This window comes from Somniosus microcephalus, chromosome 1 (genome assembly GCF_052327205.1).
Source record: "Somniosus microcephalus isolate GS21.2 chromosome 1, FLI_Smic_1.0, whole genome shotgun sequence".
Taxonomy (NCBI): Eukaryota; Metazoa; Chordata; class Chondrichthyes; order Squaliformes; family Somniosidae; genus Somniosus; species Somniosus microcephalus.
In genome coordinates, this window is record NC_140987.1 from 76987857 (window position 1) to 77002252 (window position 14396).

At 43.1% G+C, this 14396-nt stretch overlaps 1 protein-coding gene across 8 annotated transcripts in view; it reads left to right on the plus strand.

Moving 5' to 3' along the window:
- LOC147124174 (sodium-dependent phosphate transporter 2-like) overlaps positions 1-14174 on the plus strand; it is a 166059-nt gene extending 151885 nt beyond the window's left edge. For 5 of the 8 annotated variants that reach the window (XM_085983353.1, XM_085983391.1, XM_085983343.1 and 2 more), the window contains 3 exons: positions 5003-5188; positions 7302-7386; positions 10685-14174. In XM_085983353.1, the coding sequence (XP_085839479.1) occupies positions 5003-5188; positions 7302-7386; positions 10685-10849 (436 nt within the window). In that variant the 3' untranslated portion in view covers positions 10850-14174. Of the gene's footprint in view, positions 1-5002; positions 5189-7301; positions 7387-8335; positions 8421-10684 lie in introns of all 8 variants that reach the window. The other 3 variants (XM_085983384.1, XM_085983399.1, XM_085983409.1) reach the window with 3 other exon arrangements.
- Positions 14175-14396: the final 222 nt, after the last annotated feature.

Here is a 14396-nt window from a genome sequence, read left to right on the forward strand (position 1 = left end):
CTCGTCCTCGCCAATCTACCTGTTGCAGATGCATCTGTCCATGACCGCATTGGTAGCAGTGATCATCGCACAGTCATTGTGGAGACGAAGTCCCGTCTTCACACTGTGGACACCCTCCATCGTGTTAAATGGAATAGATTCAGAACAGATCTAGCAGGTCAAAACTGGGCATCCATGAGGCGCTGTGGGCCATCAGCAGCAGAATTGTATTCTACCACAATCTGTAACCTCCTGGCCTGGCATATCGCTCACTCTACCATTACATTCAAGCCGGAGGACCAACCCTGGTTCAATAAGGAGTACAGAAGAGCATGCCAGGAGCAGCACTAGGCATACCTAAAAAAGCGGTGCCAACCTGGAGAAGCTGCAACACAGGACTACATGCATGCTAAAAGCAGAAGCAGCATGCTACAGACCGAGCTAAGCAACCCCACAATCAACGGATCAGATCAAAGCTCTGCAGTCCTGCCACATCCAATTGTGAATGGTTGTGGACCATTAAACAACTAACTGGAGGCGGAGGCTCCATGAATATCCCCATCTTCAATGATGGTGGAGTCCAGCACGTGAGCGCAAATGACAAAGCTGAAGCGTTTGCAACTATCTTCAGCCAGAAGTGCCAAGTGGATGATCCATATCGGCCTCCTCCTGTGGTCCCCACCACCACAGAAGCCAGTCTTCAGGCAATTCCATTAATTCCACGTGATATCAAGAAACGGCTGAGCGCACTGGATACAACAAAGGCTGTGGGCCCCAACAAACCCCGGCTGTCGTGCTGAAGACTTGTGCCCCAGAACTAGCCGTGCCTCTAGCCAAGCTGTTCCAGTACAGCTATAACACTGGCATCTATCCGACAATGTGGAAAACTGCCCAGGTATGTCCTGTCCACAAAAAGCAGGACAGTTCCAATCCGGCCAATTACCGCCCCATCAGTCTACTCTCAATCATCAGCAAAGTGATGAAAGGTGTTGTTGACAGTGCTATCAAGCGGCACTTACATTCCAATAACCTGCTCACTGATGCCCAGTTTGGCTTCCCTCAGTACTGCACTGGAATGTCAGCCTGGATTATGTGCACAACTTTCTGGAGTGGGACTTGAATTCGGGACCTACTGACTCCGAGGCAAGAGTGCTACCGCTGACCTAAACTGACACAATGAACAAGCTACTAGACAAACTGAGACCGACTGGGTCCTCCTCTGTCTTTATGTCTTTGTCTCTGTCTCTGTCACATAGGAACAGGAGTAGGCCATTTCGCTCCTCGAACCTGTTCCACATTTAAGTGAGATCATGGCTGATCTGTGACCTAACTCCATATACCCGAATTTGTACCATATCCCTTAATACCTTTGGTTAACAAAAATCTATCAATCTCAGATTTAAAATGATCAATTGACCTTGCATCAATTGCCGTTTTCAGAAGAGAGTTCCAAACTTCTACCATCCTTTCCACGTAGAAGTGTTTCCTAACTTAACTCCTGAAAGGCCTGGCTCTAATTGTTAAACTATGCTCCCTAGTCCCAGACTCCCCAGCCAGCGGAATTAGCTTCTCTCTACCCTATCAGTTTCTCTTTAATATCTTGAAAACTCCTTAATTATAGTCTCTAGTAATTTCCCATAAACAGATGTTATGCTAACTGGTCTATAATTCCCTGATTTCCCCCTTGCCTTTCTTAAATAGCGGAGAGACATACACAATTTTCCAATCTAAAGGAACGGTTCCTGAATCGAGAGAACTTTGGAAGATTATAGTTAGGGCATCTGCAATGTGCTCACCTACTTCCTTTAAAGTCCTGGGATGGAAACCATCTGGTCCGGGGGATCTGTCACTCTTTTTAGTGTCATTATTGTCTTCATTACTGTTATTTTGCTCACATTAATTTTGGTGAGTCCCCGTCCCTGATTCAGTATTGGTTTCCTTAGAATGTCCTGCATTGGTAGCAGTGATCATCCTTGTCCTCTACTGTAAATACTGATATAAAGTAGTTATTCAACATGTTCACCATTTCCTTATTTTCATTTACAATATCACCGTTTTCAGTTTTCAAGAGGCTCACATAGCTCCTGACCACCCTCTTTTATAATTGTAAAAAAAAATTGTGTTGATTTTGCTATCCCTTGCAAGTTTCTTTTCATATTCCCTTTTGTAGCTCTTACTATCTTTTTGTTGTTCTTTGTATCTCTCCCAGCAACCAGGATCTGTGCTAGTTTTTGTATTTCTCTATGCTTTTTCTTTTAATTTTATGTTGTCTCTTACCTCCTTTAGTTGTCCATGGCACTTTTTTTTTGGCAGGTAGAGCACTTGCTCCTTAAGGATATAAACTGGTTCTGTATCACATTCAATTCTTTTTTGAACACCTCCCACTGATCATCTGTTGTTCTACCATTAACATATTTACTCAGTTTACTGCGGACAGTTTCTGTCTCATCGCATTGAAGTCCGTCTTATCTAAATCTGGAATTTTAGTAGCTGTTTCATATTTCTCTTTCAAACACTACGTTGAACTCGATCGTATTATGATAAATGTTAGATAAATGTTCACGCACCGTTAGGCTGTTAACTAAATCTGACTCATTACTCATTGCTAAATCTAATATGGCCTGCCCCCTTGTTGGTTCTAGGGCATATTGTTGCAGGAAACTATCCTGAACACACTCAAGAAATGAACTACCTTTCTGGCATGAGCTAGTCTACTTATCCCAATCTATATGAAAGTTAAAACCCCCCATTAAAACCACTCTGCCTTTGCAAATGCTTGTCTAATCTCTGCATTTATACATTCTACCACTTCACAGCTGCTACCAGGGGGGCCTATACACAACTCCACTACAGTCTTAAATCCTTTTCAATTTCTTAATTCTTCCCATAAAGTCTCAACTGCCTCCTTGTCTCGTTATATCCTCTCCTCTTATCATTGAAGTGATTTCATCCTTAATCACTAAGGCTACGCCTCCCCCTCTAGTATTTCCCTATCTTTCCTGTAGAGCTTATAAGCTGGTATATTTAGTTCCCAGGCCTGACTGTCGCACAGCCATGTTTGAGTAATGGCTACCATGTCATACACTCCAAGTTGAATTTGTGCCTTCAATATATTCAATTTGTTCCTTATACTCCATGCATTTGTATAAAGAACGTTTATTTGGGCCACACACCCTAACCTTTCCTGCTCTAATGTTTTACTAGCACATTTCTTTTTTCTGTCTCCTGGTTTAATTACTTTACATCTTTATTTTTCCCTTTTATCTGTAGTGCCTAAAGCACAATTTCTGATTATTACTCTACTCTCGTCCCTTTCATTTGTTTTTGAACTATTTGTACTACAATTTCCACCTGAGCCCCCACCCCCCAGCCTCCATTTACTAGTTTAAAGTCCTTGTGAACGCCCCCCCCCCCCCCCCATTTATTCTTTCCACCAGGACCCCGGTCCCAGCCCGGTTCAGATGGAGCCCGTCCCAACGGAACAGTTCCTTCCTGTCCCAGTACTGGTGCCAATATCTCATGAAATGGAACCCCTCTTTCCCACACCACTCCTTCAGCCACGTGTTCACCTCCCTAATCAGCTTATCCCTACGCCAATTTGCACGTGGCTCGGGTAATCAGAGATTATAACCCCTGAGGTCCTGTTTTTTAATTTAGCTCCTGGTACTCTGTGAACAGGACCACTTGCTTACTCTTTCCTATGTTGTTGGTCCCAACATGAACCACAACAACTGGATCCACCTCCTCCCCCTCCAATATCCTTTCAAGCTGGTTGGAGATATCTCTCACCCGGCACCAGGTAGGCAATGTACCATGTGGGATTCTCAATACTGCTTGCAAGGACGCTCTCTGTTCCCCTAATTATTTAATCTCCTACAACTACCACCTTACGCTCCTCCTCCCTTTGGACAGTCTCCTGCTCCAAGGTGCCATGGTCAGCATTCTGGCTGTCCTTCCGACGGTCTTTATCCTTATCCTCACAGGTAGCAAGTACATTGTATGCATGCTAGATAGGATCAGTTTCTGCGGATCCTCCATCTATATCTCTCCTGGATTTCCCTTGCTCTGTACACTATCAGTCACACCAACCCTATTCTGATCCTGCACCTCTGAGGTGTGACCGAGGTCTGGAGCAAACTGTCCAGATACTCCAGCCCCTCCCTTATGTGTCGGAGTGTCTCCAACCCTCACTCCAGCTACTGCAGACGTGTTCGCTCGGGACACAAATTCCCACATACTGAAGTCCAGGCACTTAACCTGCTCTACCCTTTCTTAGTCTATATTATTTTAAACTACTTTTTAGTCTGTAGTAAAAATTTTTACACACTAACTTGCACTAAGCACTAAAATACTGGACAAAATTTTAAATACTTACTGCCTCAAGCTTACATGAATCACTGCAAGTATTAGAGGCAAAAAGCAGCACCTCTTCCCCCTCTGCACTGAATCCTCTCTCTCTCTCTCTCTCTCCATTAACCAACTTCCTCCCCCCTCTGCCCAAATAATAGATGCCTCCAAAAATTCCATCTCCAGATTCTCAGCTGAAAGCCCCATTGTTACTTGTGCATATAAAGTGATTTATTTGATCATTGTCCAGCTGGGGGAATGATCCCAGCTGGACTGGGGGGGAAAAGAAACAAATGCTACATTTTACAAGGCTGGTGGTTTAAAAACCTGTTGAGTATTTAAATATATCACATCATTTTAATATCATCTGTGTGAGGATTGGCAGGAGAGAATTATTAGTCTATTGGAATAAATCTTTAAACCAGTCCCATAAGAATGGTTGTGGGCATTTCTGATGAATTGTGTGACATTCTAACACCCACTCAATGACATCACAGGTCTTGACCCTTCCTCGGGATGCAGCCCTGAGGAAGCGGGCGTGGGTTTGCTGAAATGCCTCAAACGTTTCACCACTTGTTTTAATGAGCATTGCAATCTTTTCTTTTGTTTTAATGCAGGTGTTTGGTCCTTTTGTTTCTCTCTGGTGTTGAGCTTTATTTTTTGTCTCTTTTTTAAGCAATGCGATTGGCCCCCTTGTTGCTCTTTGGCTGATCTACCAGGAAGGAACTGTGCTGCAGTATGCCTCCACGCCGATCTGGTTGCTGCTATATGGTGGCGTAGGCATCTGTACCGGTCTCTGGGTCTGGGGAAGGCGAGTCATTCAGACGCTGGGCAAAGATCTCACTCCTATCACCCCATCTAGGTGAGTATGGTCGAAGTACATCTAGACCACTTGCACGTTACGTCACATTTAATGTTGCACTAACTAACCTAGTAGGTGGCTATGTGGAGAAGGCTTGCCCCATTGCAGAGCGCAGGTGGTATCATTTGATCAGATGTCTTGTTTGTGCCCTTCCAAATTGAAGCAGTGAATTATTTTGTATTTATTTGTGTTTTTCTCCTCCTGCCTCTCTCACCCATGTGTTTTCCCCCCACCCCCACCCCCACCCCATGCATCAAATGAACCACTTGAGTAGCCAAGAGATGGTCAGCATGGAAGTTTTGGCCAATTACATTTATTGCACGTACTGACGGTACTAACATTGAGGAGTGTACCATGACGCATGCTCTTCCAGCTTTTCTCACTCTGTCCAAAACACCTCCCAGCATGTGGCGGTGATGATGCCGACTCAAGTATAGTTCAGGTTGGTGAATCTAATGCTAGTTGCTATTTAAAGGCATCCTGTGCACTATTTCCTATCTCCACTTTGCAAGGGCACAGCCTCAAACACCCAAAGACTCCTCGCCTGCCAAAGTAGCAAGCTACTACAAAGAATACCACACTGACTGCAGCGGTTCTGGAAGGAGGCCCACCACCACCTTTTAGGCAACTAGGGATGGACAGTAAATACTGGCCTTGCCCGTGCTGTCCACATCCCGGGAATAACGAAAAAGGAACCAACTGCCAAGCACCCAGTGCACAAGTGTAACTGGCCCCCCTAGTTAAAGCCATTTAAGTCCTGCAGTTGATCCCTAAAGTCAGGATTGCAGAAGTCCTATTCCCTAAATTATACTTAATTGTGCCACATTTGTCTAGATGTTGTCTTGCCTACTGCTGGGTTTTTGCTGAACACCGTGAGGTAATTGCCCAGTTTAACATACAACTGAAGTGTGTCTTTATATTCTGCATAATAGTGGGTGCAGTGGATATGGCCAATCTTATATGTTGCAGTGCTTTGCCTTGTGCTTAGTTTATGGATAAAGCTCGCTGACCTTGCTCGTAAGTCCTGATCTCTCCACTGATGGGATGAGCAGGCTGGGTGTAAGATATCCAAGCAAACCCCCTCGGCTTTCGAAGGCACGGAGGGCCTGTGGCCGTGCTTTTGTGTTTCTGTACTGTCACTTGTTCAGAGACGCTAGATGACTCCGATCTCGACAACCGCCCCCAATCCCTCAAATGTGGACTCTTCAGAGAGAGTAAAGGGTCTACTCCCTCTTCCCACCGCCACCGAACACTTATTGGGGCTTATTTTAATTTTTATCGCCAGGCAGCAGACATCCCGAGTATGTGGGGAGACGTTATCTGAACACCAGTCCTTTCTTTGTCTCCTGTGTTCCGTTACTGGCCCCAGATTTGTTCTTTTAAACCATGGTGATTCCTCTGATGTGAACAAGTTTGATGTGAAAACCTTCAATGTGCCACCGTTACACAATGTCTCGCACAAGTAGCATTACACGTTCGTGACTGAACTTCATTACCATGGGGTAATTGAGTGGCGGGGGGGTGGGAGAACGTAAGTAGCGCTGATTTACCACAAGCAGAGAAAATTCTAAGCTCTAAAAGCTGGAACCATTGGAGCGCTATGGAATTGTACGTTGCACCATATGGGCAGTGCGCCAGTATCTCTCGTACGAAAATGTACACTTTTTTTCTGTGTGTGGGGAGAAGAAGTGAGGGCCCCTTCCATATGGTGTGTGTCACATTCACAGCCTTGTGTATGTTGCATGTTATCAATTTAGTGCTGTGTTCATACTACTCGCCCGCACAATGATTATATGGGACCTGCTCCATTTGCCTGAGCTAAACCTAATTCATGCAATGAATTTAGTCGACTGATGTATTCATTTTTTGCTGAAATAGTTATTGTTGGTATTATGCCTTGAATATTGATGTTGTAATTACTTCATTTTTAAAAAGATGAATTTAAAAAAAAAAAACACACAAATGGCTGCTGGATATATCGCAAAGATTGCTCTGGATGTTTGTCCAGAGCTGCGGTAAGACTCTTGTATGCTGCCTGAGGCTTCATGGCATTAATCTTAAGACTCGCTGGTGCAACGAATGACTGTGAAGTGTTGTTTTGTGCTTCCTACAGTGGATTTACTATTGAGTTGGCTTCGGCGTTCACAGTTGTGGTTGCTTCCAATGTTGGACTTCCTGTCAGTACCACACACTGCAAGGTATGCGTATGCCCTGTGACTGCGACACAAGCAGTTCAGTCTGTACTACTCTGAGGCTTGGCTCAGATCAATTCCTGGTGGCATGACTCATCCTGAGGCAGGGAGATGGAGAGGCAAACTTAGTACTGTTCTGCACCCATCTTGGTGCCAGGCCTGGTTGCAAAGAGCATTCTTTGTGGTAAAACAAAATGTGGACTTGACCTCAAAAGGAATTGTCTGATATTCGACTGCTTACTTATTCAGACGGAACTGAACAAAGTCAACCCTACTTGTGCTTTACCACCTGTTAAAGAAAGAACTTTCATTTATACAGTGCCTTTCATGACCTCAGGATGTCTCAAAGCACTTTACAGCCAATGAAGTACTTTTGAAGTGTAGTCACTGCTGTAATGTAGGAAACACTGGAGCCAATTTGTGCGCAGCAAGGTCCCACAAGCTGCAATGTGATAATGACCAGATCATCTGTTTTAGCAAATATTAATTCTCTAGCTAATTTTAAAGACCTTACAGCAACACAGGCCATGTTCTGACTGAAACAAACTGACTCAATTTTTAGGGAACCTAACTCTTGTGCTTCCCTTGCACCGTATCTTTTGGTGCTTCCTTTGCACCGTATCTTTTAGTACATCGGACAAATTGCACTGAACGGACAAAAAATTTGAAGACTCTAATTGCACTTCCTTTTCGGCTGCAAGTGAATCGCCCAAAAATGCTTTTTGTAGCACTCTATGGCCTTAAGTTCTAGTTTAGCTGATGGTCGTTGCACTGTTTTAGCTTGATGAGCTCTTCATGCCACTGTGGACTGATTTGCAGCATGCTCCTTGGGGCTGGAGTTGGTGTTTAGTGGAACCTCTCATCACTCACTTACTGTTCCATATTGCATGTTTGTGATGGGATGTCTTTCACGTGCTTTTCTTACTACAAACTTATATTTTCTGTTTCTTCACAGTGGATTTTGCATTGAAGTAATGAGTGCGCTAACTGTACTTGTAGCCTCAAATGTGGGCATTCCAATAAGTTCCACTCATTGCAAGGTATTCGTGTCATGTTAATGCAGCAATCCTTTAGCAAACCAAACGATTGAACTAAAACCATGCTGGCTGTTGCATTCTGCCTTCTTGTGTGTAGCATGCAAGGGGCTTCCCTACAAACTAGAAGTTAATTGGAGAAAGTGATTTTGGGTTTTGTTTGTTTTTAAGTGTGTATTTTTATAGATAGACTGGTTGATCTTCATGACGCTGAGCGTGGACCAGGTGAAGGGGCGTTAGAGGATGAGGAATAATCGGACCAGGGCACGCAGACATTATTCGGCCCCTATTTTATACATTTAAATTACAGATTCCCCTGTCCACACTTGCAGTTGGAATTGCCATGGTGAACTTGTCAGATAATTACACCCTCTCGCCAGCGGTTGTGCTGCAGTACCTTCACTGGCAGGAGGGTGTTCTTGCAGTGGGCAGTTTGCATTATAAATGATAAATAGGAATTTATCATGGGATATGTTGATGGGACATAAGAGTTTTAATATTCTAGATTGTGTCCGGGGGACTCTTCAGACGGTGGCTATGGTGGGTAAATTTTCTGACTTTGTGCTGGTGCCAGGAGGAGTTGCCCACTGCCAGTACATATTGGAAACTTGCGGGTGTGTTTCCTACAATTTTCCAATATGTCCATTCTGTGGGCAGGATTCCCCGCAGACAGCGCTAACTCAGGAAAAAACTGTTCCCTTGGTTTAAGATCACATTGATTGGTGAGCACAGGTCATTGAGTTGAGGCCAGGCTTCTGTCGAGTGTTGCTATAAATGGGCTGAGAGGAGAGAGAATGGGATTGTGCAGGTAAAATTTTTTTTTACAATCTGAATTTTAGATTTTTTTAAATAGTGTTCAAATAACACTTTCGAGTTAGTTGAGGATAAGCAAAACCCTGAAATCTGGAGATTTAAGCAAAGATGAAATCATTTTTCCGCATTAGATTTTTTTTCTTTTTCTTGGACCAGAATGATTTATTTTTTGACCTTGTACATTTCTGCTTCCCAATTACATAATTGCAGACAATCTGTAGAAAACAAGTTACGGGGCAGTTTTGGCACGAGAGATTTCTGGATTTCTAACTTTGGAGCTTTCCGATCATTCGTGCAGATTTAGATGTATTTTTTTGTTGTCTTCTAATACTCCTGTGCAGCGCCTTGGTACGTTTTACTACGTTAAAAGTGCTATATAAATACTTCTTGTTGTTGTTTGGTACGATTCCCCTTCCAGCTATCTGTAGGAATTATCATTGGAGTCAGGCATTGGGGAGAGCGAACAAGGGCCTGGGCCTTGGAGAGCGGGCGAGAAGACTAGCAGCATTTGGGGGATGAGAAATAGAATTTTAGATGATATTTGTTTGTACCTACTTGGGAACTTGGAATGCATCATCTACATAGTCTGATGGTGGATTTTTAGCTTGTACTTAGTCTGCATAGAGGGACTCTTGTGTTTTTACATTCTCTGTCAGGGAGAGAGGAAGGATCCTTTCAGAGGATAATCGGGCTCCTGTCGTGTTTTGAAGGCAAACTGCATCAGTTAATTCATTTTGCTAGAAGTATATCTAACTTGCTCACTCTCCAACCAACTTGTTAACATTTCTTGTTTTTCTACCTAATGCATCATTAAATAAATCTGTTAGTTTATTAACTAACTTGTTTTATTTTTGTTTTTAAAGAGTAGACCGATAACTTCTCCAAATCTGAGATATGGATTCACGTTCAAATGATCCTGCACTCGTGGGGGTGGGGCGGGCTTGCTCGAAGGGAGCATGGGTCAGAGACTCTGTGAAAACTACTTGCGAGGAGCCTCGCTCTAAAGGAGCATGGGTTTGAGAGTCACGACTACCCATCTCTGACTTGGGCTCTTGTCCAGCACAGCTTCACTGTTGGGAGTGCAGGTTCGGAGCATTAGTGCCTTTGAAAGCTACATACTTGGTACCTTTTTTCACTTTAAGACATGTGATTTGGTTCAATGGCTCATGGTTGGGCCAAAACCATTCTGAACGGTGTCAGGGTGCAGTGTCTGCATAACTACAATGTAAGACCTGCACTGTTGAGTACATACAAAGGGTATCTGCTACCTGCGTGGTTTTGGCAATTGATTTCTATTTTGACAAGGTTCTGGACATTTAGTATCGGTCTACTCTTTGTTCATTTTTTTTCTCTCCTTTTTATTTCCTTTTCACGCCATTTCCCCCCCCCCCCCCCCCCCCCAACCTTCCTGTTGATTCTTACTAATATTTTGTCTTGGTTTTTACTTACCTCCCTAGGTTGGATCTGTGGTGTCTGTGGGATGGATCCGATCACGCAAAGCCGTGGACTGGCACTTATTTCGTAATATCTTCCTGGCCTGGTTTGTGACCGTCCCGGTCTCTGGTCTCTTCAGTGCTGCAGTTATGGCGCTGTTTGTATATGGAATACTGCCATATGTTTAAATTTTATTGTGATTTTATTTTTTTTAAATATTTTTAACCAGCAGCGTGAGGTGCCCGCCCCCCCCCCCTTCCCCCAGAGCTGGTTTATTCCTTTTTCTTTCTCTCCCCTGTTTCAAGAGGAATTAAACGGCTATAAATTAATTTTACATTTCCATCTTCTCCGTTCTCTCACACGCTGTAAATAACACTACATGTGCTCATTTTTGATGACTTGGTAGTATGTAACAGTAACGCTCTATTATATGGTGCATCTGTGTACTAGTGAGTAATGCTGCCCAAGTCATGAGGTTTGGAATGGATGGTACTGCTTGGAGAGATTTGCTCCCTTTTAAGTACTGATGTGTGTGACGATGCTGTACATATTGTATTATTACTCACTGGAAAGGTTTTTTTTTTAAAGTATGGATCTGAAAAAAAAGAGGGAATTAAAAATATATATATATGCCGTGGTATAGTAAAATCATCCTTCTGATGCAAAACGAGGTACAAAAACCCCAGCTCAGTCATTCAGCTTTGTCTTTCTTTTGCAAGGCATTGTTCCCTGTAACTGGGCCTAGTCCCATTCTACTCTGCATGCCACAAACACCGTAACCAGAATCAGGAGCAATTCAATGTGATGGGTTTCATGGAAACTTGATTTCATGTTATAAGTTTGACAGTTGTACTATATTGTAATTTCTATTGTAAATACTTTCTAAAGAAGAGATCTAGGTTTGTGTGGTTTTTAAAAAAAAAAAATTGGGACACATTTCACTCATTCATTTAAGACTTGAAAAAAAATATCGAATGTACCAAAGATTCAAGAATAAAGATTTGACAGTATTTCCACTTTGGTTTATTGAAATGCCTGTTTGTAATTCAGGGTCCTTCTCCAGTTCTTTGCAATTTAAGTGACATTTGATCTGTTTTTACTGGAAACTGATTTCTCGGGTTCCTTTCAACCAAAAAGTATTCTTCTGTGTAGAAGACGACGGCAAGATGGCATCAAACCAAATATCGAGTTGGCATTGGGCTAATTGGCAGTCCCGCTGGACAGTGCCTTTCCATAATGTTAAATGTGCACATTTGATCTGCAGCACTATATACCCCAAGTACTAACTCCATTCATTTCCACGGGAGGGGTTGGGGGTTCTCCCGATTGTCCGCCATAACTTTGGGTGGAAGATTGGCGAAAACACTGGAGAAACAGCACTGACGGAGTTTCCACTGAGTTTCCACCAAAATTGCATTGGATGATCGAGAACCCCCTGCAGAAATTCAGCCCCACAAATAGGGAGTCAAAGCTTTGGTTATGGTCGACTGAGATAAAAGTTACCTCCGGGTAATTACCATTTTTATTTTTGAACCAATGACGATTTGTATTTATGTAGTGCCTTTTAATGTAGTAAAACGTCCCAAAGCACTTCACCGGAACGTTTTCAAACCGCATTTGACACCGAGCTACATAAGGAGATAATCGGGCAGATGACCAAATGTTTGGTCAAAGAGGTAGGTTTTAAGGAGTGTCTTAAAGGAGGAAAGAGAGTTCGAGAGGTTTAGGGAGGGGATTCCAGAGCTTAGGGCCTTGGCAGCTGAAGGCACGGCCACCAATGGTGGAGCGATTAAAATTGGGGATGCTCAAAAGGCCAGCATTGGAGGAGCATAGATATCTCGGAGGGTTGTGGGGCTGGAGGAGATTAGAGACCGGGAGGGGGCGAGACCATGGATGGATTTGAAAACAAGGATGAGAATTTTAAAACTGAGCATTTTAAAATGCCACATTTAAAACCAGCTTTATACTACATGCAGTTAGATTGTTGTCGTCCTTTTCTTGTATCCATTTGAGAACTGATTTTGGGGGAACGGAGGGGGAAGAGAGAGAAATGAGCTTTCAGTGACTTTTGCTGTCTAATCCACACCAAATACATGAAGAGCAGTGAGATTCCTTTAATTTAATGGCCCAGACCTTTAGTCAGTCGTTGATGTCCTCGTTACAGATCAACCCAACCCATTCCCGGGATATGTGTTGTATTCTGTAGATTTCCATCACGTCTTCCGTTTTGCAGTGTTTTCCAAAGCTTGGTTCATCTCCAGCAGTTTACAATTACGGGCTTGCAAGATGAGAGATGTTCCTTGACTCAGTGTCATTGGATGTGTGGATTACAAGTACGTTCGTTAGAATAAATGGGCTAGCAGTTTCAAAGAGGTGATTGTGTGAAACTTTACCTTTGGAGCATGCCAGTAGAAGTTCCGGATGGACAAGTTCATGTCTGGCCACTTAACATGTTACTCCGCTCCCTGTGCGGGCCGTTTTTGATCGATTCTTAACCTCGTATCTTTTAAACGCCTTTTATTAAAATTGAGTGGACTGAGGAATGTAGCACCAAGTGTGTTAAGCGTTTGTAAGTGAACTTTGCCAATTGCGGTCTCTACCCTGGCCATTTCCAAAACTTATGTAAAAATGGGTCATTAAAGCTGCAGAACCCCTGTCCATGGCTATAACTAGGTGTGTTTTTTCTCTGGTGTCTGAAGATTACTTGCACTTCAAATGCTATATCTATCATGACCCACATCCCATGAATGAATTTTTAAAAAATGATAGGAAAACTAACCCTCAAGCTACAGACCCACCCATTTAAAAAAAAAAAAAAAAAGTGGAGAAGAGCTCTTTGCTCTCCTTGGTTTTGGCCTTGGCTCAGTGATGGCACATTCACCTCTGACTCCGAAGGTTGTGGGCTCAGTACTGAGGAGATGCTGCACTGTTGGAGGTACCGTGTTTCGGATGAGACATTAAACCGAGGCTCCATCTGCCCTCTTGGGTGGATGTAAAAGATTCCATGGCACTATTCAAAGAAGAAGCAGGGAGTTCTACCTGGTGCCCTGGACAATATTTATCCCTCAAATCTACATCAGTAGAACAGATTACCTGGTCATTATCCCATCGCTGTTTGTGGGATCTTGCTGTTGCGCAAATTGGCTGCCACATTTCCCTACATTACAACAATGACTACACTTCAAAAGCTCTTTGGGACATCCTGAAGCAGTGAAAGATGCTATATAAATGCAAGGTAGTTCTTAGTGCAATAGTTCATAAAAATCCCACTCGGGAGTTCAGTTCCCCACGCTGCAGGTTGAAATCCCTCCATTGTGGTGCAACTTGGTGTCTTCCAGGAATCTAGTCACTGTAAATGTATTGTTTTTGATTACTTGTATCATTGCCAATAACTGACTTGTTTTTTGTTTCCCCTTCCAGTAAGGGGAAAAAAATCATTCATTTGTACTCAGTGATGGGAAATTAAAAAATAAATCTTTTTAATGAACTTCATTAAAATCATCTTACTAAAAAGTTTTGTTTTGACTGGTTATTTACCACAAGGCAGCAACAGCCTGTAACATCTTCACTGTGGAGCAATAGAACATCGCCAGTTAATTTTAGTTTAAGTGTTAGGTTAATCAGTTGTAATTGTTCTTCTAACAAGCACTCCTGTCCATGATGTGAATGAGTCAGGGCTGGTATACCACAGGACCAAAAAACCCTTTTAAAACCGGGCGATGTACTGGAGACCAT